This window comes from Oncorhynchus tshawytscha, linkage group LG30, assembly GCF_018296145.1.
Source record: "Oncorhynchus tshawytscha isolate Ot180627B linkage group LG30, Otsh_v2.0, whole genome shotgun sequence".
Lineage (NCBI taxonomy): Eukaryota > Metazoa > Chordata > Actinopteri > Salmoniformes > Salmonidae > Oncorhynchus > Oncorhynchus tshawytscha.
The window spans coordinates 8,652,778-8,677,668 of record NC_056458.1 but is presented as its reverse complement, the minus strand read 5'-3'; the positions used below and the strand labels follow the sequence as shown (position 1 = coordinate 8,677,668).

Genomic DNA, 24,891 nt, shown 5'->3' with positions numbered 1-24,891 from the left:
ACAACCAGTGTTTAGCAATACGTTTAGATATAATTATCTAGAAATTATTAGGATATTAACCCGTTTAGGGAACATTAAAAAACACCAGAAAGCAAACGTGTACCCCATTTCACCTCCCTCCTATCCGGTACAACTAGTGAAGAGGTTCTAGATCCCTAAATAAAATATCAATAGAAAACATCTAGTGAACAGTCGTTAATGTGATTTTTCTATTGTTATTATTTGTTTACTTTAGTAAATACTTGAACACTTATGCACAATTGGCCCAGCGTCATCCGGGTTTGCCGGGGTAAACCGTTATTGTAAATAAAAATGAGTTCTTAACTGACTTGCCTGGTTAAATAAAAATAAAAACCTACAGAGCCTTCTAGAACAAGGTAACTTGACGCTTGTTTTACTCGTCGCACTCAACGCGAACTAGCCTCTGGTTTGCTGAGATTCTCGATTCACTCAACTAAACCAATCACACATCGTAACGCAATATTCCAGAAATATATGGGAAAGCAATAGCGTTACAATGCATACCAGAGTGATCATAAGGTTAGTGTATGAGCACAGTTTGGTTCTCAACCTCATCTTTATAAACACTAATATTGATACATTTTCTAATACATAGCTACATACCATATAAATAAGACAAACCAATTAGAAGAAACTGAGACTGTTGGATTTAAACAAGTAAAAATTATCTTGCATAGAATCTGGCAACCAAGATTCATATTCTGCAGGGGGTGGAGCTCTCATCCTGTCGTCTCACAGTAGTTTCTGGAACCTCATGGTTACAACATGGAGAAAGTGAGTATCTAGCAATTGTCAATGTTATGGTCAAACTATTTTCTCTGCGAGATTTACAGTATTGTCGCACCGTTTAACGATATTGGTGATCAATAAGGGGTGTTTAACTTATTTTACGATTGACAGAAAGCAGTAGCTAGATATTTTACTATGCGGACTCAAGTGCTATTGTTAGCTAGCTAACCGGTAATGTTTCTATATTATTAGCTGGCTATACAACCGAGTTCAATTGTATCTACAATCGAATCTAATTTAGACGGCAAATATGTTTTGTCCACAGCGAGTATCATTTACAGTGAGTATAACCAGACAGCTATCTAATCGGCTGGCTAAACTATCAGTAACGTTAGTTAGCTAACTATGTATGTACCTAGCTAATATAACGTTAACTAGCTAACGTAGGCCTGTTCTGTCGATCCGGTGCGGCCACGATGACCATGCTCTGAAATTGCTAACATTACTGCTAGCTAGGTAGCTCGCAAATTCAAGTTTACTAACGTTTAACACGACTATATATATATATCAAGCTAGCTAGGGTACTGTTTAGCGAGCAAGAGGACATGGCTGACAAATTAACCAGCTAGCTAACAGTTCGCGTTGCGCAGGACTACAAGACAGTCAGAAATCACATTTACTAGTTAGCTATCAAATAGCAGTTCACCTCAGGAAATCATCTTTCAAATGTGCGTTAACCTACACGGTTTAGCTGAAACATGGCTAATGTGCATCATGGTCAAGGATAGGTTTCTGCGTTCATCGTCATGGCATATAAAAGTGTCAGGAACAGGTGACTGGCTTCGAACGGGTTAAACCTTACAGCTAGTTCCTACAGACCTTGTCTGCTTTAGGAATCAGATTGGTGTTTACAGATCTCAAATAGGCCAAAACAAGATTACGTTTTTTTTCCACTAAGCTGACAAGTAAATAAGTACTATACCGGGAAATATGTTTACAATTTTGCTAAAGTGAATTTATCAAAGTCCCTTTTTCCACTCACAGGTGTCACAGTTGAAAGATCAGGGCAACAAGGCACTGAGTGCAGGGAAAATCGACGAGGCCATACGCTGCTACACCGAAGCATTGGCCCTCGACCCCTCAAACCACGTCCTCTTCAGCAATCGCTCGGCTGCCCATGCCAAGAAGGGTAACTACGAGAGCGCTCTGGAGGACGCCTGCCAGACCATCAAGATTAAACCTGACTGGGGAAAGGTGAGACGACATCACAGCAGTTGTCCAGAGAGGGCGTCGTAGATTTGTACTAGCTGTTGTCAAAAGTGACGTGCCTCCATTACCATGATCTTTGCTTGCACAGGGGTACTCGAGGAAAGCAGCAGCCCAGGAGTTCCTTGGAAGGTTTGAGGATGCCAAAGCGACTTACCAAGAGGGATTCAGACAAGAACCCACTAATCAGCAGCTCAAGGAGGGACTGCAGAACATAGAAGCCCGGCTAGCAGGTAGAAACATTTGAACGTCACACTCCCTCACATGATTATAACGAAAACACAATGGGATCTTGTTTGCGCACCATTCTTTTTGGCCTGTAGTGAATTTCACCTCATCTTGCCTCACCAGAAAAAAAGATGATGAACCCCTTTGCCATGCCCAACATGTTTGCGAAGCTGGAGAGTGACTCTCGAACCCATGCCCTGATGAAAGATCCAGAGTACAGAGCGCTACTGGAGAGGCTCAGGGATAAACCGTCTGAGCTTGGCTCGTGAGTGTTTCCATGGATACCACTGGTCTTGTTGCACTACATCTGTACATTTAGAAATATACTGCATACTTTGATGCAGTCCCCTTCCTAATGCAAAATTAATTCAGCACAAAGATCATGCCAGACGGTCTGACTAGTAATATGCCCCAGAACACTAAATTAATTTGTAGCTCCTATTACTTTTCTGTGATCTGAATCAAATACTCTTTGCCTCTCTCCCTCTTCCTGTAGGAAGCTCCAGGACCCGAGAGTAATGACCACCCTGTCAGTCCTGCTGGGGTTAGACTTGGCAGGCATGGATGAAGACGACGAGCCCACTCCACCCCCTCCTCCCAAACCCAAAGAGACTCAGCCACCTCCTCCCAAGGAGGAAGACTTACCCGAGAACAAGAGACAGGTAAGTAGATGGACCAGGGCTATTCAACTTCTACCCTACAAGTTCCGGAGCCTGCTGCTTTTCTGGTCTACCAAATAATTAATTGCACACACCTGGAGTCCCAGGTCTAAAGCAGTCCCTGATTAGAGTGTAACAATTTAAAAAATCTAGTGGAACTGGCTTCGGGGTCCAGAGTTGAGGGCTATAGACCTTCAGTCTGGGGGAAATAGTAATTCATGCCTCTCTGCACACACTGATTTGCAGTATTTATTGCCCTCAGCACTTTGTCTTTTACAGCTTAAATGTCCATTCTGCTTTCACAGGCTCTGAAGGAGAAGGACCTGGGGAACGAGGCATACAAGAAGAAAGACTTTGCCACTGCACTGAAACATTATGAAGAAGCCCTCATGCACGACCCAACCAACATGACGTATATTTCAAACCAAGCAGGTATAGAATCATCACTACACAGACCGAGACGATAGTGTGCGAGTGAATTCTAGAATCTTCTACAACTCGCTCTAGCTGCCGCCTTAGACTCATATGGTTTTAGGAGAGGCGTTAATATTTCATTACTTGCTGTACTTACCATTTTAACTATCCACAGTGATGCATTTCTGAAGTCTATAGTCTAGTCATTTTATCCATGCTATAACTAATTAGCTGTGAAATTATTTGGCTTAATCAGAATTGATTAACTGAGTGAACATTTCTACCCCTTAATCCTGGGTAAATGTATTTCCATGTGATCAAGGGCAGATAAAATTATTAAATGTTATGCTGCTTTATGTGGATCCTCAGCAAGTGATTTTGCAGAATAGTTGTCTGGTTTATACGAATAATTGTCAAAAGGCTAAACAGTACTCAATAACTTTCCAAGTGAGAGCTTTTCCTACCATGGCACCATCATACAGTCAATGTAATGCAGTATGATTGTTTTTGTAATCTTTAAAATCAGATTGATAATGAACTAGTTGCATTGGTTTCTAAAGTGTCTCCTCTCTTTCTGTGTCACTCCCAGCTGTGTTTTTTGAGAAGGCAGAGTATGAGAAGTGTAGGGAGCTGTGTGACAAGGCCATCGAGGTGGGCAGAGAGAACCGGGAGGACTACAGACAGATTGCCAAGTGAGTTCCTTCTCAATTCACTGAAAGTAATTATACATGCGAGTCACCCTCTAGGGTATAAACTGCTAGGTGTCTGCTGGGGACAAACAATCATGGGATGAGGGAAGATGAGGTCTCCTGAATAAGCAGCCAATTAAGTCGTATTCACTATTGCCGGGTAACGGTGGGCTCTGCTACAAACCAGGGAAATGTAAATGTCAGCATGAGTCATCCAGCTTTCTAATTTTAAGTGCATACACTCAATGCTTAATGTCTCTTTATCCCCATCCTCCTCTCTCAGGGCCTTAGCTAGGATTGGCAACTCATACTTCAAGCAGGAGAAATACAAAGAAGCAGTCCAATTTTACAACAAGAGTCTGACAGAGCATCGCACTCCTGATGTCCTTAAGAAGTGCCAGCAGGTACAGAACGTGTTGCCCGTATTGAATGAGGGCTGACGGGATGCATTGTTCTGGGGTAGATGACCAATCCCACCAATCGTTGCTCACTAGCCCCTCACTGTCTCACTATCCGGTCGTTGTGTCTGCAGGCGGAGAAGGTATTGAAGGAGCAGGAGAAGCTGGCCTACATCAACCCAGAGCAGGCCTTGGAAGAGAAGAACAAGGGCAACGAGTCCTTCCAGAAAGGTGTGTTTTGAGCTACAGTGGTTGAAAGTATGTCATTCCTATTGGTGCGCTTAGTGGTATGGTTTCTTTAGTTGCCTGCGTACCATTTTAGATTATCAACGAGCAGTTGTGCAGAGCTGCGAACTCTCACGCATTGGCCGTGACACACGTTTGACCGTTCTCACGCCACCTCTATCGCACGCATTGGAAAGTACTGCTTTTTTATTTTTCTAATTAGTCCATTGTATATAGTGCGTTTTAACTTTTCAACTGTGCTCTAAAATCGTTGCATTTGTTCCTGCAATTTAACATCACGAGCAGATCCTCTCATTGTCCTGTCTTGCCACAGCATTGTGAACCGCTGCACATTGAATAATATGATCGGTCTAGTTGTGTAAGGGATCGATGGGATTGGACGCACGTTTTAAAGAAACGTCCCTCAAGATTAGTGGAATTTAATGGAGAAAATAAACGTTCTCTGCTGAGTTTATAAAACTGCAAAAAGGGGAGCATGGTAGCGCTGTTTTATGTACACTGTTGTCAACAAAATGAGGTTGCTGTAATTCCCGTCCCTATTGCAGAATGCAGCGTTTTGACAGCATGTACTAAAGCCAGTTTAATTCTCATTTACATTAGTCCCCTCGTTTCGAGAATGGCTTTTAGACTGTGACAATGAAAAGGCAGCAAACAGACCTACAGTATGTTTTAGCAGGGAAGTTTGGCAGAGTGACCCGATTTGGAACAATGAAAATAATTTTGTCAAACATTGTGAACCCAAAAGTGTAAGTTTGATTATAGAGGGATAAATGGACAAATAATTTGGTTAGGTGTAGGGGAAGATTAGTAATCTTGTCTTCAGGAGATTTATCTATACTGAACAAAAACATGAATGTAACAATTTCAGTTAAAGTTCATAAGGAAATCAGTCAATTGAAATAAATCCATTAGGCCCTAATCTATGGATTTCATATGACTGGGCAGGGGCACAGCCATACCCACCTACTGAGGAGCCAGGCCCAGCCAGTCAGAATGACTTCATCCCCACAAAAGGGCATTTTTACAAACAAATACTCTGTCATCAGCTGTCTGGGTAGCTAAAATATAGGGTAATTATTGTCAGCAAGAACACTTCCCCACACTTGTCTTATTATGCCACTACCCAATTTTGCCAGTGTAATCACATTTGAAATCGGATATGCCTACTTGCCTTTGAAAATTGAGGCCGCATTATTGCAGCCATTCATTGGACCCTTTTGAATAAGTCATACTAATTAGCATTGGATATCAAATGCTCCAGGAATCAAATAGAATGACATTTTAGTGGTGTGCACATGCTAGGCAGAGATGGCAAGGGGACTCAACTCATACACGCATCATATTTTGTCTGTGGAATAAGATGAGGACAAGGATCTTTAACTTAAAAGGCCTCAACCACCTGAATATTGATATTTTCTGGAATCAAATCAAAATTGTCACGTTTGCCAAATACAACGGTGAAATGCTTACTTACAGGCTCTAACCAATAGTGCAAAAAAGGTATTAGGTGAACAATAGGTAAGTAAAGAAAAACAGTAAAAAAATAACAGTAGCGAGGCTATAAAAGTAGCAACGCTACATAGACACCGGTTAGTTGGGCTGATTGAGGTAGTATGGTGGGTGGCGGGACAATGCAGATAGCTCGGTTAGCCAATGTACGGGGAGCACTGGTTGGTCAGGCCAATTGAGGTAGTATGTAGATGAATATATAGTTAGTGACTATGCATATGATAAAGAGTAGCAGCAGCGTAAAAGAGTTGGGGGGGTACACACAATGCAAATAGTCTGGGTAGCCATTTGATTACCTGTTCAGGAGTCTTATGGCTTGGGGGTAAAAACTGTTGAGAAACCTTTGTCCTAGACTTGGCACTCCGGTACCGCTTGCCATGCGGTAGAGAGAACAGTCTGACTGGGGTGGCTGGGGTCTTTGACAATTCTTCCTCTGACACCACTTGGTGTAGAGGTCCTGGATGGCAGGCAGCTTAGCCCCAGTGATGTACTGGGCCGTATACACTACCCTCTGTAGTGCCTTGCGGTCAGAGGCTGAGCAATTGCCATAACAAGCAGCAATGCAACCAGTCAGGATGCTCTCGATGTTGCAGCTGTAGAACTTTGAGGATCTCAGGACCCATGCCAAGTCTTTTTAGTTTCCTGGGGGGGGCTTTGTTGTGCCCTCTTCACAACTGTCTTGGTGTGTTTGGGCCATTCTAGTTTGTTGGTGATGTGGACACCAAGGAACTTGAAGCTCTCAACCAAGGTTGGGTTGAGTGATTGAGAAAGGTTGGTCTGATTGAGAAACTTATTCAAACACCCAGCACTTAAGGAAACAAATCAGGGGTGGCCAACCCTCCTGGAGAGCTAGCAGGATTTTCTTGAAGCCTTAATTTAAGAGTTCAGCCAAATGACTAAGTGTTGAAGGCAGTCTACGGACCAGGAGACTGCAATCTATGATTTGGTTACCAACTGCCATCAACCATTTTCCTGTGCAGAGCCTCAGTGTAGTGGTATTACATTCTCCAGCAAGAAAACCAAATGTCTCTCAAAACACGGGTTTTGAAGTGTAAAGAAAGTTGCCTAGCAACAACTGGGATTGAAAAGACACCCACTAAATCTGCCCAAGAAGAGGCAAACAAAAGAAAAATCCACACCAAACTTAGACAGGAGAAATGGAAGCAACAGGAGACATCAGATGAAGGATTTTTTTTTCTAGAAATCAAATTGGGAGCGCCAACTATAGGTGTTAATCCTCCACAGCTCTCAAGACTGGAGCGCTGGCCAGCCACTCTTAAATATCCCCTGGGCCAGCCCAGGTGAAACACATTCCCACTAACGAGATGACAAACCAGCACAGGTGTAACACATACTGACTAACGAGGTAACACCAATTGTTGAGCTCCAAGTGCAAATGTCCAACCAAAGCCTGTAACAGTGGTAACACTGCCGGGACATGTCGCATACAACTTTCCACCTGAGAACGGGGATCAATTCCTGCTTCCAACCTTCCCACTTTTTCTAGCATTTGCCGGTCTCCCCCTTCTCATTACTATCTGAATATAATGTCAAACCACCTGAAAAAATATATATTTTATTTATCCACCAAAAATCTAAAAGTAACAAGGTTGTCAAACGTTTTTGTTCATTTAATGCTCAAAGTATTCTGAATACACCTGACCTGTGGTTAAAAATATAAACTCAGCAAAAAAGGAAGTGTCCTCTCACTGTCAACTGCATTTCTTTTCAGCAAACCTGACGTGTAAATATTTGTATGAACATACAGTGCCTTGCGAAAGTATTCGGCCCCCTTGAATTTTGCGACCTTTTGCCACATTTCAGGCTTCAAACATAAAGATATAAAACTGTATTTTTTTTGTGAAGAATCAACAACAAGTGGGACACAATCATGAAGTGGAACGACATTTATTGGATATTTCAAACTTTTTTAACAAATCAAACTGAAAAATTGGGCGTGCAAAATTATTCAGCCCCTTTACTTTCAGTGCAAACTCTCCAGAAGTTCAGTGAGGATCTCTGAATGATCCAATGTTGACCTAAATGACTAATGATGATAAATACAATCCACCTGTGTGTAATCAAGTCTCCGTATAAATGCACCTGCACTGTGATAGTCTCAGAGGTCCGTTAAAAGCGCAGAGTGCATCATGAAGAACAAGGAACACACCAGGCAGGTCCGAGATACTGTTGTGAAGAAGTTTAAAGCTGGATTTGGATACAAAAAGATTTCCCAAGCTTTAAACATCCCAAGGAGCACTGTGCAAGCGATAATATTGAAATGGAAGGAGTATCAGACCATTGCAAATCTACCAAGACCTGGCCGTCCCTCTAAACTTTCAGCTCATACAAGGAGAAGACTGATCAGAGATGCAGCCAAGAGGCCCATGATCACTCTGGATGAACTGCAGAGATCTACAGCTGAGGTGGGAGACTCTGTCCATAGGACAACAATCAGTCGTATATTGCACAAATCTGGCCTTTTATGGAAGAGTGGCAAGAAGAAAGCCATTTCTTAAAGATATCCATAAAAAGTGTTGTTTAAAGTTTGCCACAAGCCACCTGGGAGACATACCAAACATGTGGAAGAAGGTGCTCTGGTCAGATGAAACCAAAATTGAACTTTTTGGCAACAATGCAAAACGTTATGTTTGGCGTAAAAGCAACACAGCTCATCACCCTGAACACACTATCCCCACTGCCAAACATGGTGGTGGCAGCATCATGGTTTGGGCCTGCTTTTCTTCAGCAGGGACAGGGAAGATGGTTAAAATTGATGGGAAGATGGATGGAGCCAAATACAGGACCATTCTGGAAGAAAACCTGACAGAGTCTGCAAAAGACCTGAGACTGGGACGGAGATTTGTCTTCCAACAAGACAATGATCCAAAACATAAAGCAAAATCTACAATGGAATGGTTCAAAAATAAACATATCCAGGTGTTAGAATGGCCAAGTCAAAGTCCAGACCTGAATCCAATCGAGAATCTGTGGAAAGAACTGAAAACTGCTGTTCACAAATGCTCTCCATCCAACCTCACTGAGCTCGAGCTGTTTTGCAAGGAGGAATGGGAAAAAATTTCAGTCTCTCGATGTGCAAAACTGATAGAGACATACCCCAAGCGACTTACAGCTGTAATCGCAGCAAAATGTGGCGCTACAAAGTATTAACTTAAGGGGGCTGAATAATTTTGCACGCCCAATTTTTCAGTTTTTCATTTGAAATATCCAATAAATGTCGTTCCACTTCATGATTGTGTCCCACTTGTTGTTGATTCTTCACAAAAAAATAGTTTTATATCTTCATGTTTGAAGCCTGAAATGTGGCAAAAGGTCGCAAAATTCAAGGGGCCGAATACTTTCGCAAGGCACTGTAAGATTCAACAACTGAGACAAACTTGACATGTGACTAACAGAAATGGAATAATGTGTCCCTGAACAAAGGAGGAGTCAAAAGCAAAAGTAACAGTCAGTATCTGGTGTGGCCATCAGCTGCATTAACTACTGCAGTGTCTCCTCATGGACTGCACCAGATTTGCCAGTTCTTGCTCTGAGATGTTACCCCTCTCTTCCACCAAGGCACCTGCAAATTCCTGGATATTTCTGGTGGGAATGGCCCTAGCCCTCACCCTCCGATCCAACAGGTCCCAGACGTGCTCAATGGTATTGAGATCGAGATCCGGGCTCTTCACTGGACATGGCAGAACACTGACATTCCTGTCTTGCAGGAAATCACGCACAGAACGAGCAATATGGCTGGTGGCATTGTCATGCTGGGGGGTCATGTCAGGATGAGCCTGCAGGAAAGGTAACACATGAGGGAGGGGGATGTCTTCCCTGTAACACACAGCGTTGAGATTGCCTGCAATGACAACAACCTCAGTCCGATGATGCTTTGACGCACCGCCCCAGACCATGATGAACCCTCCACCTCCAAATCGATCCCGCTCCAGAGTACAGGCCTCGGTGTAATGATAAACGCGAATCCGACCATCACCCCTGATGAGACAAAACCGCGACTCATCAGTGAAGAGCACTTTGTGCCAGTCCTGTCTGGTCCAGCGGTGGGTTTGTGCCCACAGGTGATATTGTTGCCAGTGATGTCTGGTGAGGACCTGCCTTACAACAGGCCTACAAGCCCTCAGTCCAGCCTCTCTCAGCCTATTGCGGACAGTCTCAGCACTGATGGAGGGATTGTGCGTTCCTGGTGTAACTCGGGCAGTTGTTGTTGCCATCCTGTACCTGGTCCCGCAGGTGTGCTGTTCGGATGTACCGGTCCTGTGCAGGTGTTGTTACACGTGGTCTGCCACTGCAAGGACAATCAGCTGTCCGTCCTGTCTCCCTGTAGCGCTGTCTTATACGTCTCACAGTACGGACATTGCAATTTATTGCCCTGGCCACATCTGCAGTCCCCATGCCTCCTTGCAGCATGCCTAAGGCACATTCACGCAGGGACCCTAGGCATCTTTCTTTTGGTGTTTTTCCAGAGTCAGTAGAAAGGCCTCTTTAGCGTCCTAAGTTTTCATAACTGTGACCTTAATTGCCTACTGTCTGTAAGCTGTTACTGTCTTAACCACCGTTCCACAGGTGCATGTTCATTAATTGTTTATGGTATATATACACACTGCTCAAAAAAACAAAGGGAACACTAAAATAACATCCTAGATCTGAATGAATGAAAAATTCTTATTAAATACTTTGTTCTTTACATAGTTGAATGTGCTGACAACAAAATCATGCAAAAATTTGATTTCCATTGATAATTTATCAACCCATGGAGGTCTGGATTTGGAGTCACACTCAAAATTAACATGGAAAACCACACTACAGGCTGATCCAACTTTTATGTAATGTCCTTAAAACAAGTCCAAATGAGGCTCAGTAGTGTGTGTGGCCTCCACGTGCCTGTATGACCTCCCTACAACGCCTGGGCATGCTCTTGATAAGGTGACGGATGGTCCCCTGAGGGATCTCCTCCCAGACCTGGACTAAAGCATCCGCCAACTCCTGGAGAGTCTATGGTGCAACGTGGCATTGGTGGATGGAGCGAGACATGATGTCCCAGATGTGCTCAATTGGATTCAGGTCTGGGGAACGGGCGGGCCAGTCCATAGCATCAATGCCTTCCTCTTGCAGGAACTGCTGACACACTCCAGCCACATGAGGTCCAGCATTGTCTTGCATTAAGGAGGAACGCAGTGCCAACCGCACCAGCATTTGGTCTCACAAGGGGTCTGAGGATCTCATCTCGGTACCTAATGGCAGTCAGGCTACATCTGGCGAGCACATGGAGGGCTGTGCGACCCCCCAAAACGAAATGCCACACCATGACTGACCCACCGCCAAACCGGTCATGCTGGAGGATGTTGCAGGCAGCAGAATGTTCTCCACGGCGTCTCCAGACTCTGTCACGTGCTCAGTGTGAACCTGCTTTCATCTGTGAAGAGCACAGGGCGCCAGTGGCAAATTTGGTGTTCTTGGTGTTCTCTGGCAAATGCCACCTGTGGACGTTGGGCCCTCATACCACCCTCATGGAGTCTGTTTCTGACTGTTTGAGCAGACACATGCACATTTGTGGCCTGCTGGAGGTAATTTTGCAGGGCTCTGGCAGTGCTCCTCCTGCTTGCTCCTCCTTGCACAAAGGCGGAGGTAGCGGTCCTGCTGCTGGGTTTTTGCCCTCCTACGGCCTCCTCCACGTCTCCTGATGTACTGGCCTGTCTCCTGGTAGCGCCTCCATGCTCTGGACACTATGCTGACAGACACAGCAAACCTTCTTGCCACAGCTCGCATTGATGTGCCATCCTGGATGAGCTGCACTACCTGAGCCACTTGTGTGGGTTGTAGACTCCGTCTCATGCTACCACTAGAGTGAAAGCACCGCCAGCATTCAAAAGTGACCAAAACATCAGCCAGGAAGCATAGGAACTGAGAAGTGGTCTATTGTCGCCACCTGCATAACCACTCCTTTATTGGGGGTGTCTTGCTAATTGCCTATCACTTCCACCTGTTGTCTATTCCATTTGCACAACAGCATGTGAAATTTATTGTCAATCAGTGTTGCTTCCTAAGTGGACAGTTTGATTTCACAGAAGTGTGATTAACTTGGAGTAACATTGTGTTGTTTAAGTGTTCCCTTTATTTTTTTGAGCAGTGTGTGTGTGTGTGTGTGTGTGTGTGTGTGTGTGTGTGTATATATTACACACCCTGGTCATGGGCCTAAGCCATGTTAAAATATATAGAATTGCAGGAAATTCGCTTTAACACAGTAAAATATTCTGGTCTAGGGGTTGTGCCAGAGGGTAATGAAATTCACATAGCAAATCTCACTCCAAACTTTCTTCAAATGTTGGCAGCCCTGAGTTGTGCGTGTGATCCAAAGATTCCCTGGTAGTGTGAGGATATCTGACATGATGCGTTTATCCTCTCTGTTCTACAGGAGACTATCCTTCAGCCATGAGACATTACTCAGAGGCCATCAAGAGGAACCCCAATGACGCCAAGCTCTTCAGCAACAGAGCTGCCTGCTACACGAAGCTGCTGGAGTTCCAGCTTGCCCTGAAGGTACAGCACACTTCACTACAGTCGTGCCATGCATGTATGAGCTTCATCCTCGCCATTACTCAGCTTGATTATTGTATTATGTTATATCCACTGTAGTACTTCATCAATCAAAAAGGACTGACTGATATTTCCTTTCTCCTATCTTTTAGGATTGCGAGGACTGTATCAAACTTGACCCTGCCTTCAGTATGTATTGAGCTTTGAAACGGCTTTATATTTGTGTTAAAGATGCGTTAAGGTTTTGTAGACTTTAAGCCAGTAGTTTTGAAAGTAGCACTCAAGACCCAAAAAGAGTCTCTGAAAATTGTGAATTTTGTGTAACACGTCGTGGCTCTCTAGCCCTGTCGGTGTATGCACAATGAGATGTTTTGGGCCCACCCCACAACCTCATTGGACAATACTCGGCCAACTTTTTTTAAATAAATGTTTGTATTTTATTTTACCCTTTTTTTCTCCCCGATTTCGTGGTATCCAATTGTTTTAGTAGCTACTATCTTGTCTCATCGCTACAACTCTCATACGGTTGAAAGTCATGCGTCCTCCGATACACAACCCAACCAAGCCGCACTGCTTCTTAACACAGCGCGTCACCAACCCGGAAGCCAGCCGCACCAATGTGTCAGAGGAAACACAGTGCAACCTTGGTGCACTGTGCCCGGCCCGCCACAGGAGTCGCTGGTGCGCAATGAGACAAGGATATCCCTACCGGCCAAGCCCTCCCTAACCCAGACGACGCTAGGCCCTACAGCGCCCTTAACCACTGCGCCACCCGGAAGGTCCCATACTCGGCCAACTTTAACCTTGCATCCTCATTGTGCATTATTCCATCAGGTTAGGTTGATGTAGGGTACTAGCCAGCGAACGAGCGAGGTGACTCGGAGTTGTCAATGTGATAATGTAATTTTGTAGGCTACATTGGAAAAGTTATAGGCTACTTTATGTTTGCATCAAATACCCTACTCTCTGCAAGTTCGGTAGCCTATCTATTGTAGATAAGCCTTAGGCTACATGATGGACAGCTGGGGTAATCGATGGCTGTTTTGGACTACCATTGGATAGCCGTTTGGTGTTGATAAACTCACAAAGGACAAATGCAATTATTGATTTGGGTTATTGACATTACAGGAAGGTAGGCCACAATGTTATAATCTATAAAGGGGGGGAAACACTTCTATAGCCAATGCATGTATGGCGCGAATAACAGTGTGTTGCGAACGGGTTATCTAAATGGATGGAAGTAAGCAAAATCCTTAGCACCCAAATTCATCAAGACATGTCAGTGATACCATTTAGGAAGCAAGATTGTGACCACAATGCTTCTGATCGGGTTGAAACGATCTTCTAATGTATTTGCGGCTGAAATGCCAACTCATCTGTAGCCTACATATTTGCTGGTCCAAAAAGCATATTTTTTTGAGTGGGCTACTTTGTTTCCGGATCAATGCATTGAAAGATAACGTCACTTAACTGTCAAGGTCTACTATATCTAACTGTTAATTTGTGATGCGTTCAACTTTGGATGCCTTCATATAGTTATATTGATTTATTCTCGCTTTGAGTTGATTTCAAACCTTCATAATACCTCCTTTTTTAAAGTAGTATTTTACTCAAACTCCTGTCGGTCCACCATTCTTTTACTTTGCACATACAGGTCCCTTTTGCTCTTACTTGATTTTGGGCATCAGGAGACTGAAAGCAATAGGCTGTGTCTTGAGTACTTGAATGCTGTTGTTTTGAACTGTATTCGAACGGGGGCCCTTTAAAACCATAGACCTCGTTTAACTTCTCTCTCCACAGTAAAGGGATACACACGGAAGGCAGCAGCTTTGGAGGCCATGAAAGATTTCACTAAAGCGATGGTTGCCTACGAGAAGGCTCTGGAGCTTGACTCTACCTCCAAGGTACAGTATGACAGATTTATATTGGTACACTAGCAGGATCTCCTTTACTCTATTTTAACAAACATAACGCAACGGTAAATCTAAGTGCTGGCAGTAGCGTTATAGGTCCGCGGGGGTGTGTCAGAAATATTTTAGTAGTTTTCACAGCCAGTTATTATGAGCACAATCGCTGTTGGTGGTGCGAAAGAGCTGGGTTCTGATGAATAAACAAGTTGTAGGTGTGACGAGGGCTTGGCCACTCACTGGTCAGTCAAGGTGTTCCATGGCTTAATACTGCATGTGCTCGTCTCAAGCTCTGTAGGTTATTGACGGGCTATATGTTGTCAATCAATTTCAAATCGGCTGCGGGCACGGAATTTTCTCGTCCTAGTCCACTGTGGACTGATATGACAGTTTATTTAATAGCATAGGCTACAGTAACAAGTAATTAAAATAAAAAAACATCCAGTGTTGATCACTACTGGCTGTAAGCGAACAAGTAATGCGCGTTTGGAGCAATACTAGTGGCTGTATCCAAGGCTCAGCCAATCGTTCACATAACAACAGAATGCAGAGCAGCACTCGACTGAAGAAAGAAGAGACAACTAATTTACTAGTTACAGCATAAGTGCGCGCTAACTCACTTTTGTACATCACTCTGGTCCGTACAATTGACCTTTATTTTAGTGGCCCCAAAAAACGTAATACTTCTAGATCAACTGTAATATCAATACCATTGTAAAGCACAATTTCTCCCCTTTCCAACAAAATCAATGACGAGACCTTCATGATGCCCATCTCTACATGATTCAAGAAGGCAATGAGCTCCGTCTGGTCTTTTTAAAAACGGTGTGTGGGGAAGCTAAACCTAATGCGTGGTAGTGAGAAGGACAGATGTCGTGTGGGAAAATTGCCTTTTTTCACTCGATCTGTCCAACTTATCACTTTATAGTGTTTTATTTACATTTTAGAGGCGATAAAGAGTTTATCATGTGTCGTTACATACCTATTTTAAGGTTTGTGTCGAATTTGAATCGGGTATTTAAGGGCAGCGCTAAAGTGATCTTCAGAAGTAAACAGCGGCTTTTGAGAGTCATGATAGCTTGCCGTGATGACGCAAAAAATGACTAGGTATCCCACCTTACCCCCGTCACTGTCCATTGTTTTTAAATGGTGAGAGAAGTGCTACACCTGGTGGAGAGAGGCTGTAAGCAGAATTAGTTGCTTTATGCGTGCTGCATGTTACGCCATGACACGTCACGATGTAACGTACAGCGTCAGTTTTTTTTCAACTTTTCTCCTATACTATAGAGCCATTACCATGTCAGTCAACGCTTGAATAGAAACCTTGTTCACACCCCAGATTTTGATGTCAACACAGTCGCTACAGTCCCATTCGTTTTCTTTGCAGCCTCGTTTGAATGTCGCGGTTGCGCACATTTGTACGGAATGGGGTTAGCGTACGTTACGTCATGAGCTGTAACTGAATAACAACTGGCATTTGGAAAGTTTGAGGTGAGGGAGAAAGTATGGTGGAACAAGTATTAGCATTGTTAAGTATCTTGCTAGCTGGATTGAATTATCCGTTAGCTAGCCAGAGTAATGTTGAGCAACGTTAGCCAATTTAACGGATCAAATAATTGAGTTTATGGTGTGAAATTAGCTTGCTAATAAAGTCAGATGAGCTAACATTAGTAACCTAACCAATTCGCTATAGTATTAACTGGTATACGACTCCTTGCCCTTCCTCAAGTTCTAACTCGTTAGTTGCTTACTGGACCCTGGCAATCTGTGTGAAACGAACTAACCCACTATCTGTTAAGGGGTAGCTCTGTTTTTTTTCAATTTTTGCCTAAAATGACACCCAAATCTAACTGCATGTAGCTCAGGCCCTGAAGCAAGGATATGCATATTATTGGTACCATTTGAAAGGAAACACTTCGGAGTTTGTGGAAATGTGAATTGAATGTAGGAGAATATAACACAATAGATCTGGTACCACCATCTTTGAAATGCAACAAAGGTCCCTATTCTAACCATCACTCTGGTTGTAATTCCAATGGTGTCTACAAGATGACAGCAGTGTATGTGCAAGGTTTCAGATGGATAACTTGAAGTATGAGCGAGCTACATGACATTTAGTGTGAAGTCACCCAGGTACATTAGGGTAAATCGTGAAGGAGACATTTGCATTCATATAAAAAAAAAATCTGCAAGAATATCGTCAAATCTGTAAACTTGGACTTTGATTTGGCTTTTCCAGTATTAGTAGCCATATTATAAGTTCAACTTTTGCAAAACAACCAGTTTTCATAACTCTGAATATTCTTATCATTTTTGTCCAAAAGGAAAAGGCATGCTGTCGCACATGGTTAGCAGCTACATTTTCCAGATACTCCCGTAAAGCCCAGCTCATTGGCTATCTAGCTCGCATTGTTTCACCCCGATTGGAGCTTATTTGACAAAGTTAGAGTCGATCAAGTGAAGACCACCCTCGTCATCGGCGTGCCATGAAGGCATCGCTCTCTGACCAAATTTGGTGTCCTATAGGATATACTACACCCCTAATGATATAGTGAAGTCTGGTTACATTCTAGGATCTCTGAGGAATACATACAAATGTGATTTGACTGGTTGAAACAACGTTTCGATTTTCACCGATTCCTTTCTTTGCAAATTGAACGAGTGGAAATACAAAATCGATCATATTTTATCTAACAAAACGACACTTCATGTTATCTCTGGGACCCTTTGGAGGATAAATCAGAACAAGATTTCAGAATATATATTTCACCTTCAGAGGTGAATTTATCAAACCTATCGCGGTGGAAAAAGTGTTTTGATGTTAGGAGCTCTCAAACAATAGCATGCCATTTTTTTCGCAGTAAAAGCTTCTGTAAATTGGACAGTGCAGTTATATTAACAAGAATTTAAGCTTTCAGCTGATATAAGACACAGTGCCTTGCGAAAGTATTCGGCCCCCTTGAACTTTTCGACCTTTTGCCACATTTCAGGCTTCAAACATAAAGATATAAAACTGTATTTTTTTGTGAAGAATCAACAACAAGTGGGACACAATCATGAAGTGGAACGACATTTATTGGATATTTCAAACTTTTTTAACAAATCAAAAACTGAAAAATTGGGGGTGCAAAATTATTCAGCCCCCTTAAGTTAACCTGTTGCATCGAGCCATCCCGGATCCGGGATCGTGAATACAGCCTCAACCTCATTACCATAACGCAATGTTAACTATTCATGAAAATCGCAAATGAAATGAAATTAATATGCTAGCTCTCAAGCTTAGCCTTTTGTTAACAACACATGTCAGATTTTCAAAATATGCTTCTCAACCTTAGGAAAACAAGCATTTGTGTAACAGTATTCATAGCTATTCATAGCTAGCGTAGCATTTAGCGTTAGCAATTCAGCAGGAAACATTTCCACAAAAACCAGAAAAGCATTCAAATAAAATAATTTACCTTTGAAGAACTTCAGATGTTTTCAATGAGGAGAGACTGTTAGATAGCAAATGTTCAGTTTTTCCAAAAATAATATTTGTTTAGGAGAAATCGCTCCGTTTGGTGCGTCACGTTTGGCTACCAAAAAAACCCGAAAATTCAGTCATCTAAATGTCCAACTTTTTTCCAAATTAACTCCATAATATCGACTGAAACATGGCAAACGTTGTTTAGAACCAATCCTCAAGGTTCTTTTTCACATATCTCTTCGATGATACATCGATCGTCGAAGTGTGCTTTCCCTCTGAATCCCAGGAGAAATTGCCCACAACTGAAGATTACGCGCTGATTTACACAAAGGACACCAGGTGGACACCTGGTAAATGTAGTCTCTTATGGCCAATCTTCCAATGATATGCCTACAAATACGTCACAATGCTGCAGACACCTTGGAGAAACGATAGGAAGGGCAGGCTCATTCCCGGCGCATTCACAGCCATATAAGGAGACAATAGAAAACAGAGCTTCGAAAATTCTGCCCATTTCCTGGTTAAAGTATAATCTTGGTTTCGCCTGTAACATGAGTTCTGTGGCACCCACAGATAATATCTTTGCAGTTCTGGAAACCTTAGTGTTTTCTTTCCAAAGCTGCCAATTATATGCATAGTCGGGCATCTTTTCATGACAAAATATTGCGCTTAAAACGGGCATGTTTTTTTATCCAATAATGACATACTGCCCCTAGAGGTTCAAGAGGTTAATACTTTGTAGCGCCACCTTTTGCTGCGATTACAGCTGTAAGTCGCTTGGTATGTCTCTATCAGTTTTGCACATCAAGAGACTGACATTTTTTCCCATTCCTCCTTGCAAAACAGCTCGAGCTCAGTGAGGTTGGATGGAGAGCATTTGTGAACAGCAGTTTTCAGTTCTTTCCACAGATTCTCGATTGGATTCAGGTCTGGACTTTGACTTGGCCATTCTAACACCTGGATATGTTTATTTTTGAACCATTCCATTGTAGATTTTGCTTTATGTTTTGGATCATTGTCTTGTTGGAAGACAAATCTCCGTCCCAGTCTCAGGTCTTTTGCAGACTCTGTCAGGTTTTCTTCCAGAATGGTCCTGTATTTGGCTCCATCCATCTTCCCATCAATTTTAATCTTCCCTGTCCCTGCTGAAGAAAAGCAGGCCCAAACCATGATGCTGCCACCACCATGTTTGGCAGTGGGGATAGTGTGTTCAGGGTGATGAGCTGTGACCAGAGCACCTTCTTCCACATGTTTGGTGTGTCTCCCAGGTGGCTTGTGGCAAACTTTAATTGACACTTTTATGGATATCTTTAAGAAATGGCTTTCTTCTTGCCACTCTTCCATAAAGGCCAGATTTGTGCAATATACGACTGATTGTTGTCCTATGGACAGAGTCTCCCACCTCAGCTGTAGATCTCTGCAGTTCATCCAGAGTGATCGTGGGCCTCTTGGCTGCATCTCTGATCAGTCTTCTCCTTGTATGAGCTGAAAGTTTAGAGGGACGGCCAGGTCTTGGTAGATTTGCAGTGGTCTGATACTCCTTCCATTTCAATATTATCGCTTGCACAGTGCTCCTTGGGATGTTTAAAGCTTGGGAAATCTTTTTGTATCCAAATCCGGCTTTAAACTTCTTCAGAACAGTATCTCGGACCTGCCTGGTGTGTTCCTTGTTCTTCATGATGCTCTCTGCGCTTTTAACGGACCTCTGAGACTATCACAGTGCAGGTGCATTTATACAGAGACTTGACACACAGGTGGATTGTACACACAGGTGGATTGTATTTATCATCATTAGTCATTTAGGTCAACATTGGATCATTCAGAGATCCTCACTGAACTTCTGGAGAGAGTTTGCTGCACTGAAAGTAAAGGGGCTGAGTAAGTTTGCACGCCAAATTTTTCAGTTTTTGATTTGTTAAAAAAGTTTGAAATATCCAATAAATGTCGTTCCACTTCATGATTGTGTCCCACTTGTTGTTGATTCTTCACAAAAAAATACAGTTTTATATCTTTATGTTTGAAGCCTGAAATGTGGCAAAAGGTCGCAAAGTTCAAGGGGGCCGAATACTTTCGCAAGGCACTGTATGTAAGACACTTAAATGTTTTCCCTCAACAGTATGTGGTTAAGCTGGATGCCACTGTAGAGTTGAAAGGAACACCACACACTTCCCTCTTCTTCAATACAGTGGATAAAAAGGGGTATGCAAGGGTACTCTCTGCCTGAAAGAGATCTATTATGCTGACAAAGGGTATCATGCTCTACTGGCACATTGTACAGTAGAACAGATGTCCACAGGCAGAAAGTGTATAATGTGCAGTGTAGCCCAAAGACATAGTTTTTGTTGTGTTGAACTTGACCTTAACACGTGTGAGTGAGGAGGGGATTATAATTTATAATAAATCTCAGTGACCTTTATTTTTGCGCACATGTAGCCTTGTGCACTTGATTGATGTCTACTATAGTGGCCACGATAATAGAGCAAAAATAGAATGCCTGTTTGTTTCATTCTATTTCTACTTTAAAATGTTTTTTTTCCCCCAAGTGCAATATGTAGATGTGTGTGGTCACAAGCGTTCTATTACAAAGGCTGTCATGGCTAACTGCAATAATGTATTGTGTTTTTTTTCTCAAGACTTGAGCGTCATTTGCAGTAAAGTCTAGGAAACAAATAACATCGGGTTGTTTTCTTAGCATTTTTTAGCTGTGAGTTAGGTTCACATGAACCACTTTTTATTTTACACAGACTGATCATGTAGATCATATTCTTTTGTTTAATTAGTTAAAACCTGCATTTCCCCCCTAGCAGGGATCTTTTTGCATGTTTCAGTGCAAAAAAAAGTGTCACGTTTTTGGGCCCTCGGCAGTTTATATCCCTGTCTATTCCATGTGTGTCGCGGCTGGATAGGCTGCGCTTCTGTTGTCAAAATCCATGCGTTCCCTCTCAGACCAGCTTTCGGTTGGTGTTAAATACCCCCACCAGTGCATGCTGAAATTGGTACTTTGGCGCATGATTGTTAAGGACACACCTTTAGATATTTCCACCCCTCCCACCTCAGCGCAAGCGAGCTCATTATAAAACAAGTAAAAACAAATCCTGGCACTAGGGTTTGAAATGAGGAGTGCTGGCTTTAACTGGTTGAAAATTGCAAACTAACGTGCGTTTGACAATTGCGCCGACTTAACGGCGAAAGTAGAGCCCTAGAAATATCTAAATATGACTCCATGGCTTTTAGTTCGTCTACCTTTTTTTTTTTTTTTTGTTGGTGTCACTGACCAAGCTGAGGCTAACCGTTGAACTATCTGGCTCCATTCTGGGTGCAGGAGGCCACAGAGGGCATTCAGCGCTGCCTGATGAGCCAGCACGTGAGGAACGACGACAGTCCAGAGGATGTGAAGAGGAGGGCCATGGCTGACCCGGAAGTGCAGCAGATCATGAGTGACCCAGCCATGCGCATGATCCTGGAGCAGATGCAGAAGGATCCACAGGCACTCAGCGAGTAAGCGGGCCAGCTCTATGCATCATCACACGCACATGTACACACTCACTACACAGTATACAGCACATGCACCATAATCACACACTAATTGGCTTTTATAAATTGGTTTTCCCTCCCTTATTTCTCCCTCTCAGTCACCTTAAGAATCCAGGCATTGCTCAGAAGATCCAGAAACTGATAGATGTGGGACTTATAGCCATCCGGTGATGAGTAAGGAGAAAACAGGCCCAGATCCATGAAGAACAGCAAGACCACAGTGGATCAAGATTCCGTTCCCTCCAGTTATAACAACACCCCCCTCTCCCTCCCACCCTCAAAATTATAATGTACGCCATCTTACCGAAACTTCAACCAACAAAGGGTTTCATTTTTACTTTGTCCATCTTATAGCCTTAATGAAATTGTACTTAATCTATTCCTCATCAGAGAACTTTCTGAAACAAATAATTGAATTAGGAAAAGGTATCAAAGCCCTGTTGAAGTAGCTGAAGACAAGGCTAGAGCTTTGTTTGGTACGATGATACTCCAGCTAATAACAAAAGTACTTCAGCTAATAACAAAATAAGTTATGCTCTATTTTGTGGTCTCTGTTGGGTGTTCGAACAATGTCAAGGTGCAATATGACTGCTTCGTTTTTCACTTCCTTTGCGTATTTAAAACTGCCGGTTCCTGCTTGGATCAGATAGCCAGTCAATATCTATGTAGGGCGCCTGACTATGATGACCCCCCCCAGGATATCTTTCATAACTTGAGGTCAATGTAGTTTTGCTACCGGTGTACAGAGACGGGCTTACAATCTCACATTACTGTGCTTTCCAGATCTTTAGAATGAAATGTTGTTCGGTCTTGTAAGTACTGATCTTGGGATCAGGTGTTCAAACTGGATTAAAGGTGATTGAACGTTGAATCTCTTCTCCCTTCATTAATTAAACCCCTTTGACTGACAATAACAGAGCTGGGAGAAGTAGCCTCTGTAGTTGGTGTTTTGTATAAAAGCTCTTCTACTTCACATGGCGCACAAAATGGCTGCTAGCCAACAACCGCAGGACACCGTTTCCTGAAGGTCTGCGACGTCATACCCATGGATGTTTTGTCTTGTTTCAAAGAGTAATGGGGGGAGGATTGTGTTTAAGATATATGTACCGGTCCCTTCAAGCTTTTATTTTTTTAAATTTTCATTTCAGCGTCTCACCAAAGCCATTGGTCTGCTGGAGTTCATGACACCGGATGCCACTAAATTGAACTAGAGTAGAAATATGGGAGATTTTATCATATTTTAGTCCTATGATTACACAACTCGCCCATTCTCAGAAGTGGCACTCTCACACATGATGTTAGTCACACACAAAGTTAATCACATGGTGTACAAGTGAAATTAATCCTGTTATGCAAAATGTATCTCAATGTAAACTCAGCAAAAAAAGAAACGTCCCTTTTTCAGGACCCTGTCTTTCAAAGAATTTGTCAAATTCCAAATAACTTCACAGATCTTCATTGTAAAGGGTTTAAACTGTTTGTCATGCTTGTTCAATGAACCATATACAATTAATGAACATGCACCTGTGGAACGGTTGTTAAGACACTAACAGCTTACAGACAGACGGTAGTCAAGGTCACAGTTATGAAAACTTAGGACGCTATAAAGAGGCCTTTCTACTGACTCTGAAAAACACCAAAAGAAAGATGCCCAGGGTCCCAGCTTGAACGTGCCTTAGGCATGCTGCAAGGAGGTATGAGGACTGCATATGTGACCAGGGCAATAAATTGCAATGTCCGTACTGTGGGACGCCTAAGACAGCGCTACAGGAAGACAGGACGGACAGCTGATCATCCTTGCAGTGGCAGACCACGTGTAACAACACCTGCACAGAATCGGTACATCCGAACATCACACCTGCGGGACCAGGTACAGGATGGCAACAACAACTGCTTGAGTTATACCAGGGCCACACAATCCCTCCATCAGTGCTCAGACTGTCCGCAATAGGCTGAGAGAGGCTGGACTGAGGGCTTGTATGCCTGTTGTAATTCAGGTCCTAACCAGACATCACCGGCAACAACATTGCCTATGAGCACAAACCCACCGTTGCTGGACCAGACAGGACTGGCAAAAAGTGCTCTACTGACGTGTCGCAGTTTTGTCTCACCAGGGGGTGATGATCAGATTTGTGTTTATCATCGATGGAATGATTGTTACACTGAGGCCTGTACTCTGAAGCACGATCGATTTGGAGGTGAAGGGTCCGTCATGGTCTGGGGCGGTGTGTCACAGCATCATCGGACTGAGCTTGTTGTCATTGCAGGCAATCTCAACGCTGTGCGTTACAGGGAAGACCTCCTCCCTCATGTGTTACCTTTCCTGCAGGCTCATCCTGACATGACCCTCCAGCATGACAATGCCACCAGCCATACTGCCCGTTCTGTGCGTGATTTCCTGCAAGACAGGAATGTCAGTGTTCTGCCATGGCCAGCGAAGAGCCCGGATCTCAATCCTATTGAGCACATCTGGGGCCTGTTGGATCGGAGGGTGAGGGCTAGGGCCATTCCCCCAGAAATATCCAGGAATTTGCAGGTGCCTTGGTGGAAGAGTGGGGTAACATCTCATCGCAAGAACGGGCAAATCTGGCGCAGTCCATGAGGAGGAGCTACATTACAGTAGTTAATGCAGCTGGTGGCCACACCAGATACTGACTGTTACTTTTGATTTTGACCCCCCCTTTGGGGCTTTTCGTACTGCTTGGTTTAAAAAAAAGTTACCGTTCTTTCTAAATGTACGGAAAGTATTTCCCTAATGCCCTGAAAACGAACCTTGCATCTCATGATGAACCTGTAATTGATCACTAGAGGGTCTTCCTCAGGAGTGTCTAAACTCCACCAACCCATTAACAGACTATGTTAGTGATGCACTAGAACTTTGGTATCATTTTTTCCAGTAGTTTTGTAAGTAGTGCTCGAGTCAAAAACGTGTCCCTGAACATTGTGTGCTACGTCATCCATTTCGTATGATATGTTACGTCCTGCATAAAATATGTTGCAATTTCCAATTCGTACAATATTTTAAATGTAGAAGAGTGTTTAAAATCCTGGATTGCATCTTTAACTATCAATTTTTTTCTCTCCAATTTTTTTTGTAGAATATACATTTTTTAGATGGCAACTAATCAAGTTGTTCTTATAACTATCCCAATACCAATATGTGTTTACACATATGGAAAATGATTCTTGCATGTTTGTCAAAACAATAGTTGCTCAGCAACAGTATCTGATAACTCCCCCTTTAAAACAACCACCTACAGCCCTGAT

The 24,891-nt window shown here is 43.0% G+C and overlaps 1 protein-coding gene across 2 annotated transcripts; it reads left to right on the top strand.

Moving 5' to 3' along the window:
• The first annotated feature begins 539 nt into the window (after window positions 1-539).
• On the top strand, window positions 540-22,495 carry LOC112228837 (stress-induced-phosphoprotein 1). Of its 2 annotated transcripts, none has more exons than XM_042309570.1 (14): window positions 540-795; window positions 1,795-2,004; window positions 2,108-2,249; window positions 2,368-2,509; window positions 2,741-2,906; window positions 3,209-3,335; window positions 3,907-4,009; window positions 4,290-4,410; window positions 4,539-4,635; window positions 12,596-12,720; window positions 12,870-12,906; window positions 14,518-14,621; window positions 21,413-21,588; window positions 21,723-22,495. In XM_042309570.1, the coding sequence occupies exons 1-14, from the start codon at window positions 787-789 to the stop codon at window positions 21,793-21,795; spliced, it is 1,632 nt and encodes a 543-aa protein (XP_042165504.1). In that variant the 5' UTR covers window positions 540-786; the 3' UTR covers window positions 21,796-22,495. The 2 variants fall into 2 exon arrangements, with proteins under 2 accessions (XP_042165504.1, XP_042165503.1); XM_042309569.1 differs by lacking the exon at window positions 540-795 and adding an exon at window positions 963-1,090.
• The last annotated feature ends 2,396 nt before the right edge of the window (window positions 22,496-24,891 follow it).

Coding starts and splice junctions, on each gene's coding strand:
- LOC112228837 (XM_042309569.1), top strand. CDS start 1,061: ATGTTTTGTCCACAGCGAGTATCATTTACA. Junction 3,336..3,906: donor GTATATTTCAAACCAAGCAG/GTATAGAATCAT, acceptor TGTCACTCCCAG/CTGTGTTTTTTGAGAAGGCA. Junction 21,589..21,722: donor GATCCACAGGCACTCAGCGA/GTAAGCGGGCCA, acceptor TCTCCCTCTCAG/TCACCTTAAGAATCCAGGCA.